The 20,824-nt window shown below is 37.5% G+C and overlaps 1 protein-coding gene across 2 annotated transcripts in view; it reads left to right on the top strand.

Moving 5' to 3' along the window:
* Positions 1-20,824, top strand: part of shank3a (SH3 and multiple ankyrin repeat domains 3a) — a 390,305-nt gene that overhangs the window by 205,524 nt on the left and 163,957 nt on the right. For both annotated transcript variants that reach the window (XM_048169401.1, XM_048169402.1), the window contains one exon: positions 18,374-18,482. In XM_048169401.1, the coding sequence (XP_048025358.1) occupies positions 18,374-18,482 (109 nt within the window). The remainder of the gene's footprint in view (positions 1-18,373; positions 18,483-20,824) is intronic.

The raw sequence follows: 20,824 nt of genomic DNA, 5'->3' as shown, positions 1-20,824 counted from the left end.
GTTTTAAAACGGCATTTTAAAATGAACAATCCTCGTCTACACTTGCGTTTCCACTGCTTTTCAGAAACGATCTCCGTCTACACTACATGACCGAAACTCATGTCACATGACCGTTCATGCACACTAGGCAAGTGCGTACAAGTGTAAACAGTTGCCTCTTGTGCATGTAGGCAGCTGCAGTATTAAAAAATGCAGAGTTTAACTGCACAGTGGCTGCTAAAAATGACAACAAAGATTGCAGTTCAGTTTCCATGTTATGGTTTACAGGGTCGTCAAGGATACGCAGAGCGAATGTGGGCAGCCATGCCATCGTTTTCAAAAGTCTCCGTTTTGGTCCCTTTATACTGAAATGCAACCCGGCATTTTCAAACTAAATCAAGGGTCTACAGCGTTTTCGAAAGTCTCAGTTTTCGAGGTTCGAAAAAGCCGGCGTAGTGTAAACGACAGGTGTAACCGTAGCAAAACTTATGCATTTGAAAACGAAAATGCACTAGTGTTAACGGAGAAAAAAAGTTATTTTATGAAGTGGTCACTGAAAGGTTCTTTGGGGAACCACACATGGTTGTTCAGTGACATTACTGTGAAAACCTTCTTTTGGAAACTTTATTTACAAAAGTGTATGTAAAAACAAAAAAACAATATAAAAAAAAAAAATATATATATATATATATATATATATATATATATGCATGTATTTCAAAGTTGTAAATAAAACGAGATTATTGGAGTATGTTTAACAAGGAAATACTTAATTTCATAACAATAATAATTATAGTTTCAGTCTTTCTACTTCAAAATTTTACTTTTAATTCAGTGTGTTACTTACCAATTCTTTGTAATTATTTGTAAATTTACTAGCAATTTCAGAGTGTTTCCTACTAAATCCTACATTCATGCTCACCAAGTCTACATTTATTTGATTAAAACATACAATAAATCAGCAATATTGTGAAATATTATTGTGATTTTAAAATAATTTTCTATTCAATTTTATTATATATTTTTGCTTAATGTTTCTGAATGTTGTATCCCTGCTGAAAAACTAATTTCTTTAAAAAAAATAAATCATACAATTACTAGCAATTTCAGAGTGTTTCCTACTAAATCCTACACTTTTGTTCAGTGTAGTTGTTCGTTAAGTAACAGGTGTGTGTGTGTGCGTGTGTGTGTGTGTGTGTGTGTGGGAGGGGCTGGCGTGGTCATCCAGAGTGTGTGTCTCTCAGTGGTCAGTTAGTTGGTCAGCAGGGTTTCAGCAGCAGTATGTTGTGTGCTGTGGCAGAGCGCTGGGGATATCTAACAATATGCTGAGAGTAGAAAAAGAGAAAACCACCTGCTATCCAGCCATCGAGGTCAGAATGCCACTTCAAAAAATTCTTTCTTAGTTTTTCTTGTAGTCGATCCTGCATAGGCACCTGTTCAGAAAATAACAAAAGATTAGACATCACAAGTGACATGAAACACAGCTGATAGTGTCATAGAGGTTTTTCAGTGGAAGTAGTTTAATTAGCAGTAGTAGTTTATTGTGTGAGATTTGGCTACATGTGTTTAAGTGTGTCTGCTTCAGAAGTCATGCAGTCTCACAGGTAATATCTGTTGTTTTGGTTCTGGCTGCTGTTCTGGACTTGTTAAAGGGATAATTCACCCAAAAATCTGTCGTTTGCTCACCCTCGTGTTTTTTTCAAACCTATATTAAGGACAAATACTCTCATAATGTGCTCTTATAGGGGTTGTTTACACACAACTTGTTTTTCTATTCCACTGAGCTACATTTCTGTTGTTTTCCCATGTAAACGCTCTAGACATGTTTGTCCGTTGCGCACGAGTGGCGCTCAAGTTAAAAGTTCATCTTTTAAAAACCCATCTATAGTCCTTTTTTTTCATTCCACTGACCTCTGTCTCGTGTTTTTGAACTGCCAAAAACACGCTCTGTGTCAAAGGCCGCTTAATGTGTCTTCTACTGTAAAAATCTGTACAAGTGTAGAAGATATTTGAGAGCTGCAGCCGCAATTTCAGTGAATAGTTTCATAAGTTTCAGCCTACTTTTATAATGTTTTGTTTTATGGTGTTTTTTTATGGGGATTGACTGGTGAATATATGGTTTCACTGTATTGGGAAAAGGACAATCTAGCTTTCTAATAAGCCTGGCATTGTATAGTATGAATATTGTGATGAATTCCTTATGTTCATTGTAAGTCACTTAGGGTAAAAGTGTTGCTAAATAAAGAAATGTAAATGCAAATGTGTAGTGTTATCAGGCTTTATGTTGTCAAGAAGTAAAATGCCAAGGAATTTCTGTTCTTTTCTTTTTTTATACATGAACTCTATCCTCCGCTAACTATAATGTTTATCTCTGCTTTAGTGTGTTTGTCTGTTTGCGTGTGTCAGCACATGGCAGTATGCAGCTTCATATGTCACATGACCAACAGAGACAGACAAAGAGAGCACAGCTCATGACAATAGCTTCAGTGACAGCAGCACACATACAGGCCATGTGTAGAATGCAGGATTTGAATGGGGCTGCTTTACTCCTACTCTCTCAGTATTTGTGCATGTATGGAATTGTTTCCATTTTTAACAAAACATTTTGTGAAAATGGCATCTTTGACCATCAGTACTGTATTTTTCTTAAGTGCACAGAAAAGGTTTTCATGCAACTATAAATATATTCAAATAGGAAACAGTTATTTTAAATTGTAATAATATCACTGTTTTTACTGTATTTTGGAACAAATTAATGCAGCCTTGGTGGACATAAGAGACTTCTTTAAAAAACATTAAAAAAATCTTTTAGTGTGTATATAGAATAAAATAGAAATAGAAAGAAAATAAAGTATTTACTGTCACTTTTGATCAATCTAATATGTTGTTGCTGAATAAAAGTATTTTAAAAAGTATTAAAAATATATGTACACTGCCCTCCAAAAGTTTGGATACACCCCTGGCAAAGTGTGGTTTTGGACGATATCAGCATAAATCCTTATCATTTTTTGGTGCAAATACATTAAAGTAACTTGACATTATCATTGAAGACTAGCAATAATAATTTTCATTTTGATTACATAATAATGGCAATATATACATGTCAAAGTCAGATATGCCCCTTTGCCAGCTGTGATGCCTGGTTACTGGTTTAAACTTGGCCCAGGTTTGTAAAAGATTTTTGGGTCAGCACACATTATTAGCTTCAACAACTGATTGCCAATTAAGTTTAGAATACAATGAACCAATTAGAACCCAGTTTAGGTCAGATAGCTGCTAATGGTGGATATTTTGATGAATCAAAAATTAAATTTTTTTCTATGTATAAAGTGTTTATGTAATAAAATATGTTTTAGTAGTTTGTGTTGTCCCTTATCAGTGCAAAAATTATCACAAATTAAAAAGGATTCATGCCAATACTGTCCAAAACCCCACTTTTATATATAAGGGATCCACCGATATGATTTTTGGGGCCGATACCGATACCGATTTTAACAAACAATTATTGGCCGATACCGATATTTGTCACTTCCTCTCTTAGGTGAAATTTTGTTAAATTCTTATGGTTTTTTTGTTGTTGTTGTTTTTGTGTTTTTTGGGGGTGTAAAAATGCTCAAAGTTTTTGGTATGGTTAGGGAATGGAAAATGTCCCAATTTCAGATAGCAAAGTAAATGTGTGAGAGACTCAGTGAGTGTAAAGCTCGTTACAGCAGCAGAACATGAGCTGTTAAGGTGAGTGATGTGTTGCCGGTAGGTAACCCTGGCAACACGACTCATCTTTTGAAAATTAAGAGGAGCTAAATTATGGTCATGAATCAGGAATGTCTCTGCACATGTGTGTAGTACACTACCCTACACATACACATACATACACACACACACACACACACACAGAGAGAGAGAGAGAAAGAGAGCCATGAAATCTGCCTAATACAACTGATGCATCACATTTTTTCCATGAGGAGTTAATATAATATGTAGTTTATTTATGAATCTGGCTGTTTAATGGCCCAAAGGAACACACACAACACAATAAACCAATTAGGTTACACACACACATTCACACTGCATCTCTAAACTATCTGTAATACATGAGTGACCTTACACATCAAATGTAAGAATTTTTCAGGTAATTTGGTGTGGTGTATTAGCAATTTTTGTCTAAATGTCAGTGCATGTTTTATCATAACAGTTAGATAACAAATGTGGTTGTTATGCACATAATTTCATGTCACTGTGTACACTACCATTCAAAGTTTGGGGTCATTAAGATTTTTTTTTTTTTTTTTTTCAGAGAAATTAATACTTTTATTCAATAAGGATGCATTAATGGATGAAATGTGGCAATAAAGACTTACATTGTTACAAAAAAATTCTAGATCACATAAATGCCGTTTAAATAAATTCTATCCTTGTGCTTTTCTTTTCCTGTCCTTTCCATCCTTTTCACTGTCTCTTCATTACTCCCTCTCATGCTTTCCATTTACCATTTTCTTTTACTTCTTGTCTCTTTCATGCATGGCTCTATCATGTTCCTGCATATTTCATACCGACACACATTTAAACCCCAAAACAGTGAGCTAGAGTCTTAAATAATATACAATAAATCTCTGCTTTAAAGCGGCAGCTTTTCCTATGATAGCAGGGTTTATAGAGAGGGACTATAACTGTGAATATGACTTCTTTGGCCAGAATGGTTGCAGCCCTGTTCTGTATGGGTCACTTAGTTTAGTGGTGTGGCAAAAATTGCCCTGCAGACACTGACACTGCCCTAACCCAGATTCAATGGTATGCAAAGTGCAACACACAGCCGGGCTCTGGGGGAAGGGAACTACATCTGTACGCTCCAGCATAACTTGCATTCATAGTGTTTTGCAATAATGCACTGCGAGTCTTCACTGACTACACTGTAAATAAATATTTTCATGATTTGTTATAACATTTTTTCTTTTGTCAAATCAACTTATGTGTAGTTATATTATACTTATCAATTTATGTAGTTCAGATAACATATTATTTTGAGTTTCTGTTGATTAAACCAATTGCCTTCATTGTATTAACTCAAATTTTTAATTTCCATGAACTCAAAATCTTAAGGCAACCAGCAGGGGCGGTTTCTTCATTAGGGCAATAGGGCGACGCACCACCAAAGTGAGAAAAGGACGGATTTTTCAATCACATTCAACCACAGAGTTACGCTAGCTGTCACTGCTAGGCTGTTTGTTCTGCCTCTGGATATTGTCCAATCAGCGTCAAGTAACGCTCTGTGGAGTACCGCCTCTTTTTGGGCATTTCAGTCTGGCGGAGATTTGCCCCGACTGCTCCCATAGACTTCCATTCAAAGAACTTTTTTTTCGAACTGCAGGCGCTGCAATGCAATCTCTATGGGTTCCGGGAGGGCTCGCACTAACGTGCTTTCGTCATCATACGTAACCTTAAGTTGTGCAGCGATTGGTGGAAACAAACATACCTCTATTAATGATTTTTTTTAAGCTGAAGTGACATTTAATAATTTCCTCAGTGCATAATTTACATTTCAAAGACATATTCTCCATCTATAAAAGTTAGAAAGTCGAGAAAATATTTCCATTTTGCAGTCAGGCGCGGACGAGCCTTCAGCAAGCACAAACTTCCGTGAACGAGCGCCGCCGCGCGCCGAACAGACGGAGTTCAATCTGAGGAAAATACATTTTGCTCAAAATATTTGTTGAAAATTTGTTTTTGTTGGCGAACATAATTATGTCATATGTGGAATTTCGAACCTACAACTAAGTGTATTTGTACGATAGCAGTAACTGTGTAAAGTGACTATTGCAGGGTAATCAAAATAATAATAATTATTAGTCTTCTTTTGTTTTTATTTATTTTCATTTTTAGTTTAGTGTATTTAATTTCTGCTTCAAAAAACATTTAGTTTTTAGATTGTAAAGGTACAATTTTAGAATGTAGCCTAGGCCTAATTTGACCCCTTTTTTGCACATAATTTATAGCATATACTACACAGTTACATTCATGTTTGTTTTTATAGCCTTCAATATGAACATTGTTTCTAGGACAATATTGGGCAGGATCTTAAATACATTTTTTTTTTTTTTTTTTTAATACAGATTTTTTTTTTTAGATCTCAGCCCTATGGCATGCTTTAAATACTGGATTTTCCATGTTTTAGATAGATACATTATTATATGCTATCACAATTAGCATATTTATTCCTGCATTTCTAATTTTTTTTTTTTTTTGCGCCCCTCCAAATAGTTTTTGCACCAGCCGCCACTGGCAACCAGGTAACTTACTTTTTTAAGTTAAACCAACAATTCTTTTTTACAGTGTAGCGACATGAATATAGAACATTTGTTTTGGGATGACACTTTCAGTACAAAACCCTGTGATATTAATCAATTTCCGCACTGATTTTATTTATTTTTATTTTTTTTGATGTGCTGATATTGGTTTGGAAAGATCATATTTGCTAATAGTTGCTTTGTTTGTGCGGCTGAGTGCATCAGTCTAGGTCGGATTCATTTTCACTACAGTAAAGTGGATTTTACTATGAGCTCTGAAGTTATTAATCAATGATTAATATTTCAACTTCATTAATAAGTGTGTGTGTGTGTGTGTATTTATAAGGGCTGTCAAGCGATTAAAATTTTTAATCCAATTAATTACATGTGTTGACTTAATCGCATTAATCTCAGTCAAATTTGGCTGAGAAATTACTCCCAAAAGATTATTTTAAAGTCATTATTGTGTAAAGCATCAAATAGACATTACAAAAAGTAACTTCAGCAAGCAATATTTTATTTGATTCAACAGAATTTATTACACATACTCTTTTGGACCATGAGGGTGAGTAAATGTTGCCTGAGTTTTCTTTTTTTTTTTGGTTGAACTATACCTTTAACATTTTTCTATTACTATGGAAATATGAAATGAATGATTTTTTTCATGAAATTATACTCTAGCCTAAACAAGAAACTAAAACTGCCAGTAGGTGGCTGTAAATGTCATAATGATTGAGTCATTCATTCATTCTATTCATTCAAACGGCTGATTCATTCAGTAGTGAAGTAAATGGTTCTCTTTATGATTGGTCCATTGAATCGTTAGGCTTGTTGGACTTGAAGCAGCACTACACATACCGATTGATATATGACATCAAAGCACAGTGAGAACAATTAAAGAGCAGATGGCACCGTATGCTTTTAAATCGCTCCCGTGTACTTTGATGTCATACACACCGATCAGTCTGTGCAGCACCGCTTCAAGTCCAACAATCCTGGTTTACCAGATTCGTTCAAATCATGCGGATTCAGAAATGAAACGCCACTGTGTGTTGCTTGGAGATGAACAGTTCTGCTTTGTCTTTATATTTTTGTTGCCAAAATTAAGCAAAACAGACAATATTGTGTATAAAATATAACAATATTAACTTATTATTTATTGAACTGTTGTATAAAATGAGTATCACATTTGCACTCAGGCTATTCTGGACCCAAAAAAAAAAAAAAAAAAAAAACACCACTCGTGTGATATTTCTCAAACACAACTATTAAAAAGGTTCAAACATTCACTGATGTTCCAGAAGGAAACACGATGCATTAAGAGTCAGGGGGTGAAAACTTATGGAATTTGAAGATCAAGATAAATTGTATTTAATCTGTCTTCCGGGAAACATGCAAGTATCTTCTGTTGCTTCTGAAGGGCAGTACTAAATGAAAAACAGTGATATTTAAACAAAATTAAAAAAATTTGGACATCTTCATCTTATTCAAAAATTTTCACCCCCTGTTCTTCTGGAACATCAGTGAATGTTTGAACCTTTTTAATAGTTGTGTTTGAGTCCCTCAGTTGACCTCAGTGTGAAAAGATGGATCTCAAAATCATTCAGTCACTGCTGTAAAGGGTTCAAATATGCAAAAGATGGTGGAAAACTGAAGAATCTGCAGGACCTGGAGGACTTTTCTGAAGAACAGAGCTCAGTTTAACTGTTCAGAACAAACAAGGGACTCATGAAGAACCATCACAAAACAAACAAACAGTCGTAGATCATCAGGTAACCACACACAATATTAAGAATCAATGGTTCACATACTTATTAATGGGGCCAATTTAATAAATTCAGCTATTTTTTTGTCTTGTGGATTATATGTAAACATCTTTTATGTAAAATATCTTACTCAGGACAGTACTAAATAAAAAATAACATGCATTTTGAAAGATCTCTCTAATTTTGTTCAAATTATTCACATTTTCATAGATTCTGCAAGTGGTTCACATACTTTTTCCTGCAACTGTATATCTTATGATGTAAATATGAGACATATTTACACTCAAAACAGGGATATTTTCCCCCCATATCTTGAATTTTTGGGTCTATCTGCATTCTATAGGCTCCATCACGCAGTGAGTTGTTGCCCTGCATCATATTCGTCATCAGTCAACTGTATGAAATGTCAGATGACTTACGTAGGTCTGGGGCGGGAAAAGTGCGTTAAGTGCATACTGTAATTAACGCGTTAAATCGACAGCCCTTATATATATATATACACACACACACATAGAGTGAGTGAGAGAGAGAGAGACATATATCGACTTTTAAAGCGTTTTATTCTTATACTCAGTGACCATCAATCAATAGTCTTATATTGTACAGTTGTTTTTCATTTGATTGCATCATTTGTGGTGCTTCATGCTTCACTGTTACGCTTTATAAGAGAATTATTAGACCTCTCATGTCATATCAGTAGAAAACAACAGTCAGTTTCAGAAAGTAACAAAAAATCCTATTCATTTTCTCTCTATATATTTTTAAGCAATGTTTGGACCTTTTAAGAACGTTCAAGTTCCCTGCACTCTCAAACATCTTGTAACATCAGTATACTGACCAGTATAATGACTATGATTTATCATTAAAAGTGCTTCATGTGATGAGAAGGTCATTCCCTCCATACATTAAAAACACAATCTTGTTCTTGTCTTTTTTTCTGATTTCTATTTTTTTTTTTTTTTTTTTTTTTTGCTTTTGCTTTTGCTTTAAATGAAAGTTTGTAATTCTGTGATTCACCTCTAGAGTTGATTGGTTTGGTCCAAATAATGAAAATAAATAGGGAAAACAAGTTGAACTCAATGTTAGAGAGTTGAACTCAATGTTGAACTCAATGTTAGAGGCGATGTTCTGTTTCTATGGTCATGTTGAACAAAACACAATGTGCTTATACGCAAGAGTCCTCTTCAACTATCTTCCGAGGAAACATTTGGCCTATCTCTGGAAGCTCCAGATTTTTTAATCGTTGGTAGTCAATGTGATTTAATTAGCCTTCGTTTAATATCTTCTACTGGTTTGTCCCTTCGCTTTTGGCATTAACATCCTACTGTCAGACTTCTTGACTAATGGCTCCCCTTAAGATGATCAGGTTAAACCTAATCTCTCAGAATTCTTCCATTTGCAGTCATTTTATAACATACAATTATAGTCACTTCACGGATAAACAATCTAATTTCTATTCCCTGTGTTAATGTACACAATCCTGGAATTATGAAATGAGCCTCTTGTTAAATTGTTGATGTTCTCATTTCATAGAGGGAAGATTGTGTCACTTATTTCATATGTTTGATATAATTATATCAGAAGCATGGCGGGAAAGTTAATCATCTCATCTTGCCGTTTGTATGTGTGTTGACAGTGATGTGTGCTGACATGTAAATGATGTATATTGTGGGATCTAGTATCTCATATGTTCACTGACGTGAGAGTTAACGGCTCATAAGTCTAGTGTGGTAACTAACTAACTAGCTAAATAAGTATAAGCTATAGGGATATAATAGCAATAGCTGCTTTGATTACTTCTATGGAAATTTACCAATTTGCCAGCTATTTGACAATAATATTTTTATGGTGCCATTGATTATTCATGCTTAATAATCTGATATTATTATTGTTATTTATTAATTATGTTATTTTTAATTTTATATTTTATTTATTTATTTTTAACCAAATTTAGTTTGTATTTAAGATGATACTTTAATTTTGCTATTGATTTATGATGGAATTGTCATATTTAAGTTAACATGCATTGGCATCACATTATTCAAGTGAAGAAACTTATGATTTTCTTGGATTTTTGGGCCTTTCCAAGTAATTAAAGAATAATGACAGAAGCAAATTGGTATTTATCATAATGAGTTGTAATTGTGAATGTTGACTGTACAGTTTACTTTAGTACATTATGTTTACTGTTGTTGAAGAATAGCGATAATGCTTGCCAAAAATGCTTGGCTCTTCATTTTGTTGCAATAGTTCGATAACAAGGAGAGTTACAAAGGAGAGAAGAAATATGAAATTGCGAAGCACATCTGTTTTATTGTGTTTATTGTGCATTACATCGTAATAGTGATTTTCAAACTCATGAGTAGGAACTTACTTGGAAGACTCTTTAAAACAAAGATAAAAAAGGATCTTTATTGGTTCTTTGTTGTACATTATAGGTTATTTAAAGAATACTCTTCTTATCAACCATTTGTTCTTAAGAATTTAAAAAGTTCTTAATGTTAATAAATTGGTTCTTACTGGTTTGAGATATCATGTGTTAACAGACAAAATCAAAGCCCCTTAAGTTCTTTAAAGCACCTTTATATAAATGGTTTTCTAATGTTACTAAATATTTCTATTTCACAATAAATGCTGTTCTTTTGAACTTCCTATTTATCAAAGAATCAATCATGAAAAAAATAGCACAACTGTTTAAACATTGAAAATAATTAGAAATGTTGGTAACACTTTACTTAAAGCCTTTATGTATAATGCCTTATAAATGTATTCATAATGTATGTTATAATGCATTATATCTTTTCATAAATAACTGTAATCAAAGTTAAAATGCATTATGATATTTGTAGATTCCTTAAATCTGAAACTGATTGTTTGTCATGTGTTTTAATGCATTATACTTTCTAAAGGCTTAACGTAAGTGTTGTAATGTATTATAACAGTGGTTACAATTATTCATAAGACTATACAATGCATTATAAGGTGCATTAATACATAAAGGCTTTAAGTAAAGTGTTACCGAAATATTTTGTGAGCAGCAAATCAGCACATTAAAATGATTTCTGAAGGATCATGTGACACTGAAGACCGGAGTAATAATGCTGAAAATGCAGTTTTACCATCAGAGGAATAAATTACATTTTAAAATATAATATAGAGCAGTTTTTTCAAAAACATAAAAAACAAAACAAAAAAAAATCTTACCGGTCTCAAACTTTTGCATGGTTTTGCATATTTTGGCTTACATTTTGTATAGACCTTAAAGGTCCCGTTCTTCGTGATCCCATGTTTCAAACTTTAGTTAGTGTGTAATGTTGTTGTTAGAGTATAAATAAAATCTGTAAAATTTTAAAGCTCAAAGTTCAATGCCAAGCGAGATATTTTATTTAACAGAAGTTGCCTACATCGAACGGCCAGTTTGGACTACATCCCTCTACTTCCTTCTTTAATGACGTCACTAAAACAGTTTTTTGACTAACCTCCGCCCACAGGAATACACAAGAGTTGCGTTTGTAGAGTGTGTTTGTCGCCATGTCGTCGAAACGCTGTTATTTTAATCCCGCAGTCCAATCACCGGGTCTGATTCCGGCTCAAATTGATAGGGTAAAATTAAAGACATGTTTACAATAACACTGAGCGCGTGCATCTCCACGTTATGGTAAGAGGCGTGACCTTTCCGGGCAAGATGCGCTAAACTGCTGTCGAATCACAACACAGGAACCGCTGGCACAATCAGAACTCGTTACGTATTTCTGAAGGAGGGACTTCATAGAACAAGGAAGTCATCAGCCCGTTTTTATGACAGTGGAAACAGCGGTATACAGATAAGTAAATTATGTGAAAAATACTGTGTTTTTTTTACACGCGAAACATGAACACATGTTATATTGCACACTATAAACACAATCAAAGCTTCAAAAAACCACGAAAAACGGGACCTTTAATGAGCCAAAGAAACAAGTGTGTATCCATCTTTAGAATTTTGTGTTTGAACTTCCATTCTTGCAGTAGCTCTGTATAGTTCTATGGCATCTCTGTCGAAAGGTAATTAGCTTTGTGAAGTGGATTGACTTATTGTAAAGTTAAGGAATGTTATCATGACCATTGTAATGTTTGAAGCGGATGTCAAAACAAATATCAGTAGATCGGGAAGATTTTAAAACGAGTGGTTCATTCATTAATCCGTAAGATCTTACCTTCATGCTGTGGAAATACAAACCGAAAGACAGAACACAATGAGCGCATTGCTGAAAAGGGGCGGGGCTACATAAAGTCTATATGAATATAATATTGCTCTTACTTTGCACTGGCTGAAGCAGTAATAGAAAAGCCCTCACGTGGTTGTCAACACCAGTCTATCTCATGTTACTCACAGTCCTGCATTCTCTTTAGATCTGAACTCTGAGCTCATCAGCTCCTGCCTGAGGGATGGTGTTGTGCACATTCTCTGAATGCCAGCATGTGGCCGGGCTTTGTAAAGCCTGAATGGGTGAGATCCCAATTTTGAAATGATGCCATGGCTTGGATGGTGATCCTCACATCTGGAGATCATCTCTGTGCTTACATCCAGGCCAGAATCCAGAAGAACCAGTGTCAGAACCAGTCTAGTCCAGTTCTGACATCTATAGATGGGCATAAAAATTGTCAGAACAATAGCTTTGCATTTATGTTCTCAGTCTTATTGTTGCTTTTTGATTCCATCCATTTGGGTTGCAGGTTATCGTAATTGGTGTTTACAATGAAATGTCTGTGTGTTATATCAAAAAACCCTGTAAATTGCTTGTAAATTCACTCCTTGTAGGCACGACTGATTCAGAACCACAAAATGTATTGTTTACAGAGACAGTAATGCTACAACATTCTTTCCAATGACCTCTGTATCTATAAGTAGATGTAGGCAATGGGAATTTTTGAGCACTTGAGTTAAATGATGCCCACTTCCCCTTTTTGAGTGCAGTTGCAATCACATCGATGTTTGTTTGTGCTGTAATTGTCCTGAAATGTTAAGCAATAGGTTCATTTTGCAGTCTTGAAACGTTCATTGATTTTACAGTTTTGCCTCTTGTTGCTCGTAAAAATGTTTCTTTGCGTTTTACTCGAGGGCTGTTGTTATTACAGATTCCAGTCTGATGTATTTCATCATTTCATTGTGTTAAACTCGACAATATTTTTCTACATATGGCAGAAGTTGCTTTGTTGATGCAATAGAGCTGCTGTGAAGGTGTGTATGTGTGTCTGTTTTATTTCAGGCTCTCGTTAGCAGTAGATAGCCCATATACATCAGATCTGTTTTAGTAATTGATATGTCCAGGCTGGTCAAGAATTCTCCAGAGATGACTACTTGATTGCATGCTGGATATGCATTTGTATTTATCAACTTGCATCACCCACAACAAGCATCTGAGTTCAATTGTTGTGTCTCAAATTCTGAAATATACACTGTAAACACACTATACACACATATAGTCAGTGCTGGGGAAAGTTACTTTTTAGGGTAATGCATTACAATATTGTTTTACCCCCTAAAAATGAACCAATTGCATTACTTGGTTACTTTTCATGGAAAGTTGCTTGGAAAGTTACTTGCTTGGTTTATATGTGTGTGTATATATATATATAATTAGGCAGCAGGTGAAATTTTTTTTCCTCAAAGTTGATGTGTTAGAAGCAGGAAAATGGGCAAGCGTACGGATTTGAGTGAGTTTGACCAAATTGTGATGGCTAGACGACTGGGTTCTCCAAAAACTGCATCTCCAAAACTGCAGCTCTTGTGGGGTGTTCCCGGTCTGCAGTGGTCAGTATCTATCAAAAATGAACCAAGGAAGGAACAGTGGTGAACCGGCGACAGGGTCATGGGCGGCCAAGGCCAGTCAGGGTGCCCATGCTGACCCCGTCCACCGTGGAAAGTGCCAACAGTGTGCATGTGAGCATCAGAACTAGACCACGGAGCAATGGAAAAAGGTGGCCTGGTCTGATGAATCACATTTTCTTTTACATCATGTGGATGGCCGGATGCGTGTGCGTTGCTTACCTGGGAACACATGGCACCAGGATGCACTATGGGAATAAGGCAAGCTGGCGGAGACAGTATGATGGTTTGGGCAATGTTCTGCTGGGAAACCTTGGGTCCTGCCATCCATGTGGATGTTACTTTGACACGTACCACCTACCTAAACATTGTTGCAGACCATGTACACCCCTTTCATGGAAACGGTATTCTCTGGTGGCTGTGGCCTCTTTCAGCATAATAATGCGCCCTGCCACAAAGCAAAAACAGTTCAGGAATGGTTTGAGGAGCACAACAACGAGTTTGAGGTGTTGACTTGGCCTCCATATTCCCCAAATCTCCTTTCAATCGAGCATCTGTGGGATGCGCTGAACAAACAAGTACTGTATATTCATATATGAAAGTTCTGTTTTTGGCAAATGTAAAGTTTCTTTTACACCAGAAGTGAAATGAATAATCCTCGGGCTGAAGGAAATGCAAACTTTCAGCTGTACAGTAGAGTACGCAGCTCATACAAACCTTTCAGCTGTGCTGCCATTCTGGATTGCAGAAGAATAGGAGAAAAAAGTTCAACACTCTTATTTCAGAACTAAAAACAACAAGTCTATTTTGCTTATTGGTATGGTTGAATTGTCTCATCAAAGGTCAGCGACAAAGACATTGGTTTATAAAGTGAGATTAAGTACATAAAGTATATTTGTGTTATTTAACATTAAATTATTGTGAAATATTCTGAGTTTGCATCTGAATCTGTTTTTGTTCAAGTCAGATGAGTAAATGTGTGCTTACATTTAGTCTAGAACTACAATAACCATCATGTTTACACACCATGCCTCTGCACTTACGATTTCTCTCAACATGGGGACAGGAGAGATAACAGTCAATACATGGGAAAACAAAGTAACTTGCATTACTTACTTGGAAAAAGTAACTCAGATATTTTGTTGTGAATTTAAAAGTAATGTTACTTTTCTAGTTACTTGAAAATGCAATCTGATTATGTAACTCGCGTTACTTTTAATTCCCCCAACACTGCTTATAGTGTATGAATTAATAGTGCTCAATCAACAGCAGTTACCACAAAAATTAAATAACGTCAATATCATTTCAGCTGTAAATTTATTCTGGACTATTTTATGATCATTTTAGGGTTTTAGGAATCATGTCGTCATGGCAACTTTACACAAAAAGATTAGCAAGTGAATTTTTGTTTTTTCACACTAGCTGTTTGGCATGTACAGTTGCTCTCATGACTCCAATCAGGCCACAAGTTACTTCCCAAAATTCCCACCATAACCATTACATGATTATTGAGTTTTTATGCTCCATTATTGCTAGTAAAAACAAACCCATCATGCAACATTGGCAGACTTGTAATTTTCATTATCCATAATATTGTTGAACCACCGTTAAGATGTGAGCCATCCAGTTAACATAATTAAGTCAGATTTTAGTGCAAGAGAGGCAGTATTTGTACCCTAGCTGAAAATCTGTGGAAATATTATTCAGTATGTGAGGGGAAAAAAAGAGAAAGACAGAGAAACCGAGGGCTGTAATATTATATTATGATTTGTTCTTCTCATAGTAGAAAAGCTGTTTGGTTTTCCACCATCCAATGAGATTACCCGCATCAAATAACCACTAGAGGTTTTACGCTCGACTCGCACACAAACACACAACACTCTCTCTCTCTGTCTCTCTCTTTGCCAAAAATTCTTTTGTATCCCATCTCCATAACAACAGCTTGAGTGGCTGAGAGCGAGAGAGGACCGAGAGAGTGAGTTTCTAATATTCACCGCATGGAAAGGCGGAGCTGCGGAGAGCATGTGTGAGTGTGTGTGTGTGTGAGAGACAGAGACAGAGATGCTCAGATGGTAGTGTGCCGGGGTGGAATCAGGGCGGTGTGATGACTTGATGCACATCAGAGTAGATGAAGACGCAGGAGATCAGCTAACGCCACACATGGTGAGAAACCCACGCCTTTTACATGCATTTGGCAGGGGACAGGTGTGAGTGTGTGTGTGTGTGTGTGTGTGTGCACGTGTGAGAGTGTGTGTTTGGCCGGCCTCGATCTTCTGAGGGTTTTATGTAACAGTCTGCAAGACCAGAGATAGTTAGATAGAGCTATACACTACTGTCATACTGTTGCGCTCAGCAGCGTGTGCTGGACTTCTGAAATCAGGAGACAAAGTCGCTGCTCTTTTTTTAGTCTAAGACTAAAAATATATTTTTTTTAGTTCCATTTTGCATTATTACACAAGAAACCAATAATAAACAAGAAACCAATAATAGAATAGTTTGTATATTTAAATGAACATACTGTTTATTAAAACTACATCAAAGTCAATTTTATGATAGTTTTTAAACATTACATTGCTTAAATATAACTGCAGTAATGGCTAAGTAATTATTAATAGGCACCCTCTGGTCAGTAAAAACTGACTATCAATTTAAGTGAATTTAGATTCATTTGTAACCAATGTGACTTTGTTAGAGTGGGTAAATTGTTTAATCTGTAATTAGTCCATCTATTTCCACTAGTTTGACTCATTCAGACTGGCTCTGTGGAACAGATGTAAAGAGATATTATTGTATCGAATAGGCAGGTGTTATTATTATTATTATTATTATTACTACTACTATTGTTGTTGTATTGTGTGTAATCAGCCAATCACAGTGACTTGGAGGCACTGCTTTCCATTTACTCCACCACATTCATGTCTGTGGAACACAAAAGGCGACATTTTGAAAGATGTCCAAAGATGTTCTGTCCATATATTGAAAGTCATTAGTGTCCAGTGTTTTAAAATATCTTATTTTGTGTTCCATAGAAGAAAGTCATACATGCTTTCATTTTTAAGTGAGGTATCCCTTTTATTTTTCCATTAAAAAAAAAATTGTTTTTTGAACTGTTAAAGGGATAGTTCACCCAGAAATGAAAACTTGATGTTTATCTGCTTACCCCCAGAGCATCCAAGATGTAGGTGAATTTGTTTCTTCAGTAGAACACAAATTATGATTTTTAACTCCAACCGTTGCTGTCTGTCAGTCAAATAATACTAGTGGATGGGAACTTCTACAATAAGAGTAAATAAAACTTGCTTAGACAAGTCCAAATTAAACCCTGCAGCTCGTGACGACACATTGATGTCCTAAGACAAGAAACGATTGGTTTATGCGAGAAACCGAATAGTATTTATATCATTTTTTACCTCTAATACACCACTATGTCCAACGGCATTCATCACTCGATTCGTTTGGTCTGATCGCGCTCTGACAGCGGCAGTGATGTCTCGCTCTCATTGAAGTATATGCGCGAGACATCACTGCCGCTGTCAGAGCGCGATCAGACCAAACGAATCGAGTGATGAATGCAGTTGGACATAGTGGTGTATTAGAGGTAAAAAAACGATATAAATACTGTTCGGTTTCTCACATAAACCGATCGTTTCGTGTCTTAAGACATCAATGTGTCGTCACGAGCCGCAGGGTTTAATTTGGATTTGTCTGTCGTGTTTTATTTACTCTTATAGTCCAAGTTCCCGCTGACTTGCATTATACCACTGACAGACGGCAGCGGTTGGAGTTAAAAATCATCATTTGTGTTCTACTGAAGAAACAAAGACACCTACATCTTGGATGCGCTGGGGGTAAGCAGATAAACATCAAATTTTCATTTTTGGGTGAACTATCCCTTTAAGTTTAAATTGTCTATTAAGCAGTCTTGTGGTTATTTTGCCTTAGACTTTTTTTCAACTGAAGGTTGAAATTATTTTTAAATTATTTGTTTGTTTTAATTATTATTTTGATACAGCAACAGATGTTACGATTGAGTATCTGTAAGAAACTCTTGGCTAGAAGATCTCTCTAATGATACTTTTTAGACAATCCCTTCCTATAAGCATTATATACACAATATATTCACTCATGTTGTTTTCATTCTTACATAATAAGGGTTTGTGTGACAAGTCATGAAAAGATGCTATAAAGCTTAGAGGAAGATTTTTGGGTGAAAGAAACGAGCTGTAGCTACAGTAGACTCAGTCTTATGGAAATGTTGTTCAGTGCATTTTGAAATCTTAATATGTTATATGATTTTAAACAATGGATTATGGATCAGGAATGTTGCATCAACAGATGTTCTAATGTATTTATTAAGACCTTTGCCTGTATGTCTCTGGAAGCTAAAATTAAGTCATTTCTGTGGAGTACTGTGGAGCTTTATTCCATCTCTGTTTCTTCCGCTTGGGAAAACTCGCCTGTTTTTGCTTTTATCCTTCTTTTGCATTATTCAACTTGCCTCACATCTCTCTCCATATCTTTTTCTCTCATTCCCTCAGGCTAACTTGAAAAAGTTTATGGAATATGTTCAGCAAAGGAACGTTGAGAAGGTATCAAAGTTTCTGGAGAAAGGTCTTGACCCAAACTTCCATGACCCAGAGACCGGAGGTAAGTGACACCACCTTTACTCAAAAGTCCAGATTAATTAACATCTTCCAAATGCCCAGTTTTGTGTGTGTGTGTGTGTTTTCTTGTATATATGGTTCATGAGGACACAAATGTGTATAATGACATGGGTATTACAATGTAAACATGGCTTAAAAAACATACTAAACCGTTTTTTTTTGTTTGTTTGTTTGTTTTTTTGAGAATTTGAAAATGCCAAATGGTTTCTGTATTGGGTAGGTGTCTGGGTTGGGTTAGTGTAAGGGGATAGAATATTGTTATGTGCTCTGCTGACAATCCAGGAATAACAGCGAGACGAGAACGGACAAGGAGTGCAGGGAGTGAGTCCAACTTAAAGGGAGTGCTGACGAGGACAACAGGTGCTGGGAATCCGGGGAGATGGCGGGAAGACTGATGAGGGAAGTGCAGACAGGTTTGTAGAACAGGAGGATGCTGGGAACTGGTGTCCCAGCATGAATGTGAAGGCGTGAATGTAACATTACCTCCCCCTCCCCGGTAGGCGCGTCCACGCGCCTCAGATGTAACAACTGGGGAAGGGGGTGAGCGCCCTGGAGACCTAAAGGCAGGTGAGGGAGGGTGCAGAAGGGTGCGGAGGTCTCCAGGGCGGTCCTAGGATCTCGGGCCGTCATGGTGGGTCATGAGTCTCGGGCAGCCGTGACGGTTCAGGGGTCATGGGCAGCCAGTTTCCAGGTCTGGAACCGTGGACAGCAAGGGTGGATCTGGAACCGTGGACAGCCATGGCGGGTCAGGAGCCGTGGGCGGCCATGGCAGGTCTGGAGCCGTGGGCGGCCATGGCTGGTCTGGAACCGTGGACAGCCATGGTGGATCTGGAACCGTGGACAGCAAGGGTGGATCTGGAACCGTGGACAGCCATGGCAGGTCTGGAGCCGTGGGCGGCCATGGCTGGTCTGGAACCGTGGACAGCCATGGTGGATCTGGAACCGTGGACAGCCATGGCGGGTCAGGAGCCGTGGGCGGCCATGGCGGGTTTCGAGCCCCACCCACATGTGTGCCCCCCACGTTTCCCACCCACGGGTACATAGCCCGAGGGCTGGAGCGGGCTCAACGGAGGCTGGAGCGGGCTCGGTGAGGCTTGGAGCAGGTTCGGCGAAGCTTGGAGCGGGCTCAGCGAAGCTTGGAGTGGGCTCGGCGAAGCATGGAGTTAGGTCGAGGGGACTAGGAGCTGGCTCAGCCCAAAAGTCTATTAGCCAGTCCCTTTCCTCAATGGCTAGTGCCTTGAGCTGCTCGGCGACAGAAAACTCGGGAGACTGGGGCTGTCCGGAAGCAGAAAACTCAGGAGACTCGGACTGCGCGGAGGCAGAAATCTCAGGAGACTGGAGCTGCACGGAGGCAGAAAACTCAGTAGACTGGGGCTGCACGGAGGCAGAAAACTCCGGAGACTGGGGCTGCACGGAAGCAGAAAACTCAGGAGACTGAGGTTGCTTGGCGGCCTTCTTCCTTTTCCTCTTAGGCCGTCTTGGCCCAGCGGAGGATTTTTCATTGGCCATGTGGGGTTTTGGGTCCAGCAGGACACCAGGGGAATGCCCACTGGAGGGGTAGGTGGAGGAAAATAGAGATTGGCAAACTGGCCAGGCCGCCTGTGTTTCTGGGAGGATCGTATGATCTATCAAGAACCTCCTCAATTACAAACAAATTAGAAACAAAATCAGAATAATTGCATCGACTAGGGAAAAATAACAGGCAGGTTCTTTAAAACGAATCATGTCCTCATCCAGCCCCGCCAGAAAACAAGCGTTTAAACATGCATCTGGCCAATTCGCCAAATAAGCAAGCTCAACAAATTCCTCCACATACCTCTCCAGCAAGCAACCGTCCTGCCGGAACCCACAAAGGCGATCCGAGGCCGTGGCAGGCTTGAGAGATACTGGAGAGCCAGGAAGTTCAGAGACGAGGAATAAGCCCATCCTTTTAATGCAGATTTACAGTGGTAGGGTCTGTTCTTCTGTTATGTGCTCTGCTGTAAAGACGAGGCGAGTACGGAAATCCACAAAGTAATAGGCTTTAATTGCCCCCCCCCCCCCCCCCCCCCCCAATATTAAGTATCATATTATTATATCATCATGCTTAACTGAGAATTTTAAATCAGGGAATATTGTAGGTTTGGGAAGTTGGCGGGTGGATGATTTATTTTTAACATTGGATTTGGGTGATGTTAGAGCTGATCTGCACATCTCTAGCGCACGAGCCCTATTAGAGTCCCCTTTAAAGTTCAGGTACAAGACTTTTTCTTTGTTCAGATTACACACTGAACATGGGTTGGAGCTCTTAATTTTGAACTCTCAAAGTGCACAAGATTAATGAAT

This window comes from Megalobrama amblycephala, linkage group LG19 (assembly GCF_018812025.1).
Source record: "Megalobrama amblycephala isolate DHTTF-2021 linkage group LG19, ASM1881202v1, whole genome shotgun sequence".
Classification (NCBI taxonomy): Eukaryota; Metazoa; Chordata; class Actinopteri; order Cypriniformes; family Xenocyprididae; genus Megalobrama; species Megalobrama amblycephala.
The sequence above is the reverse complement of the archived record's forward strand: the minus strand, read 5'-3'. Positions and strand labels throughout refer to the sequence as shown.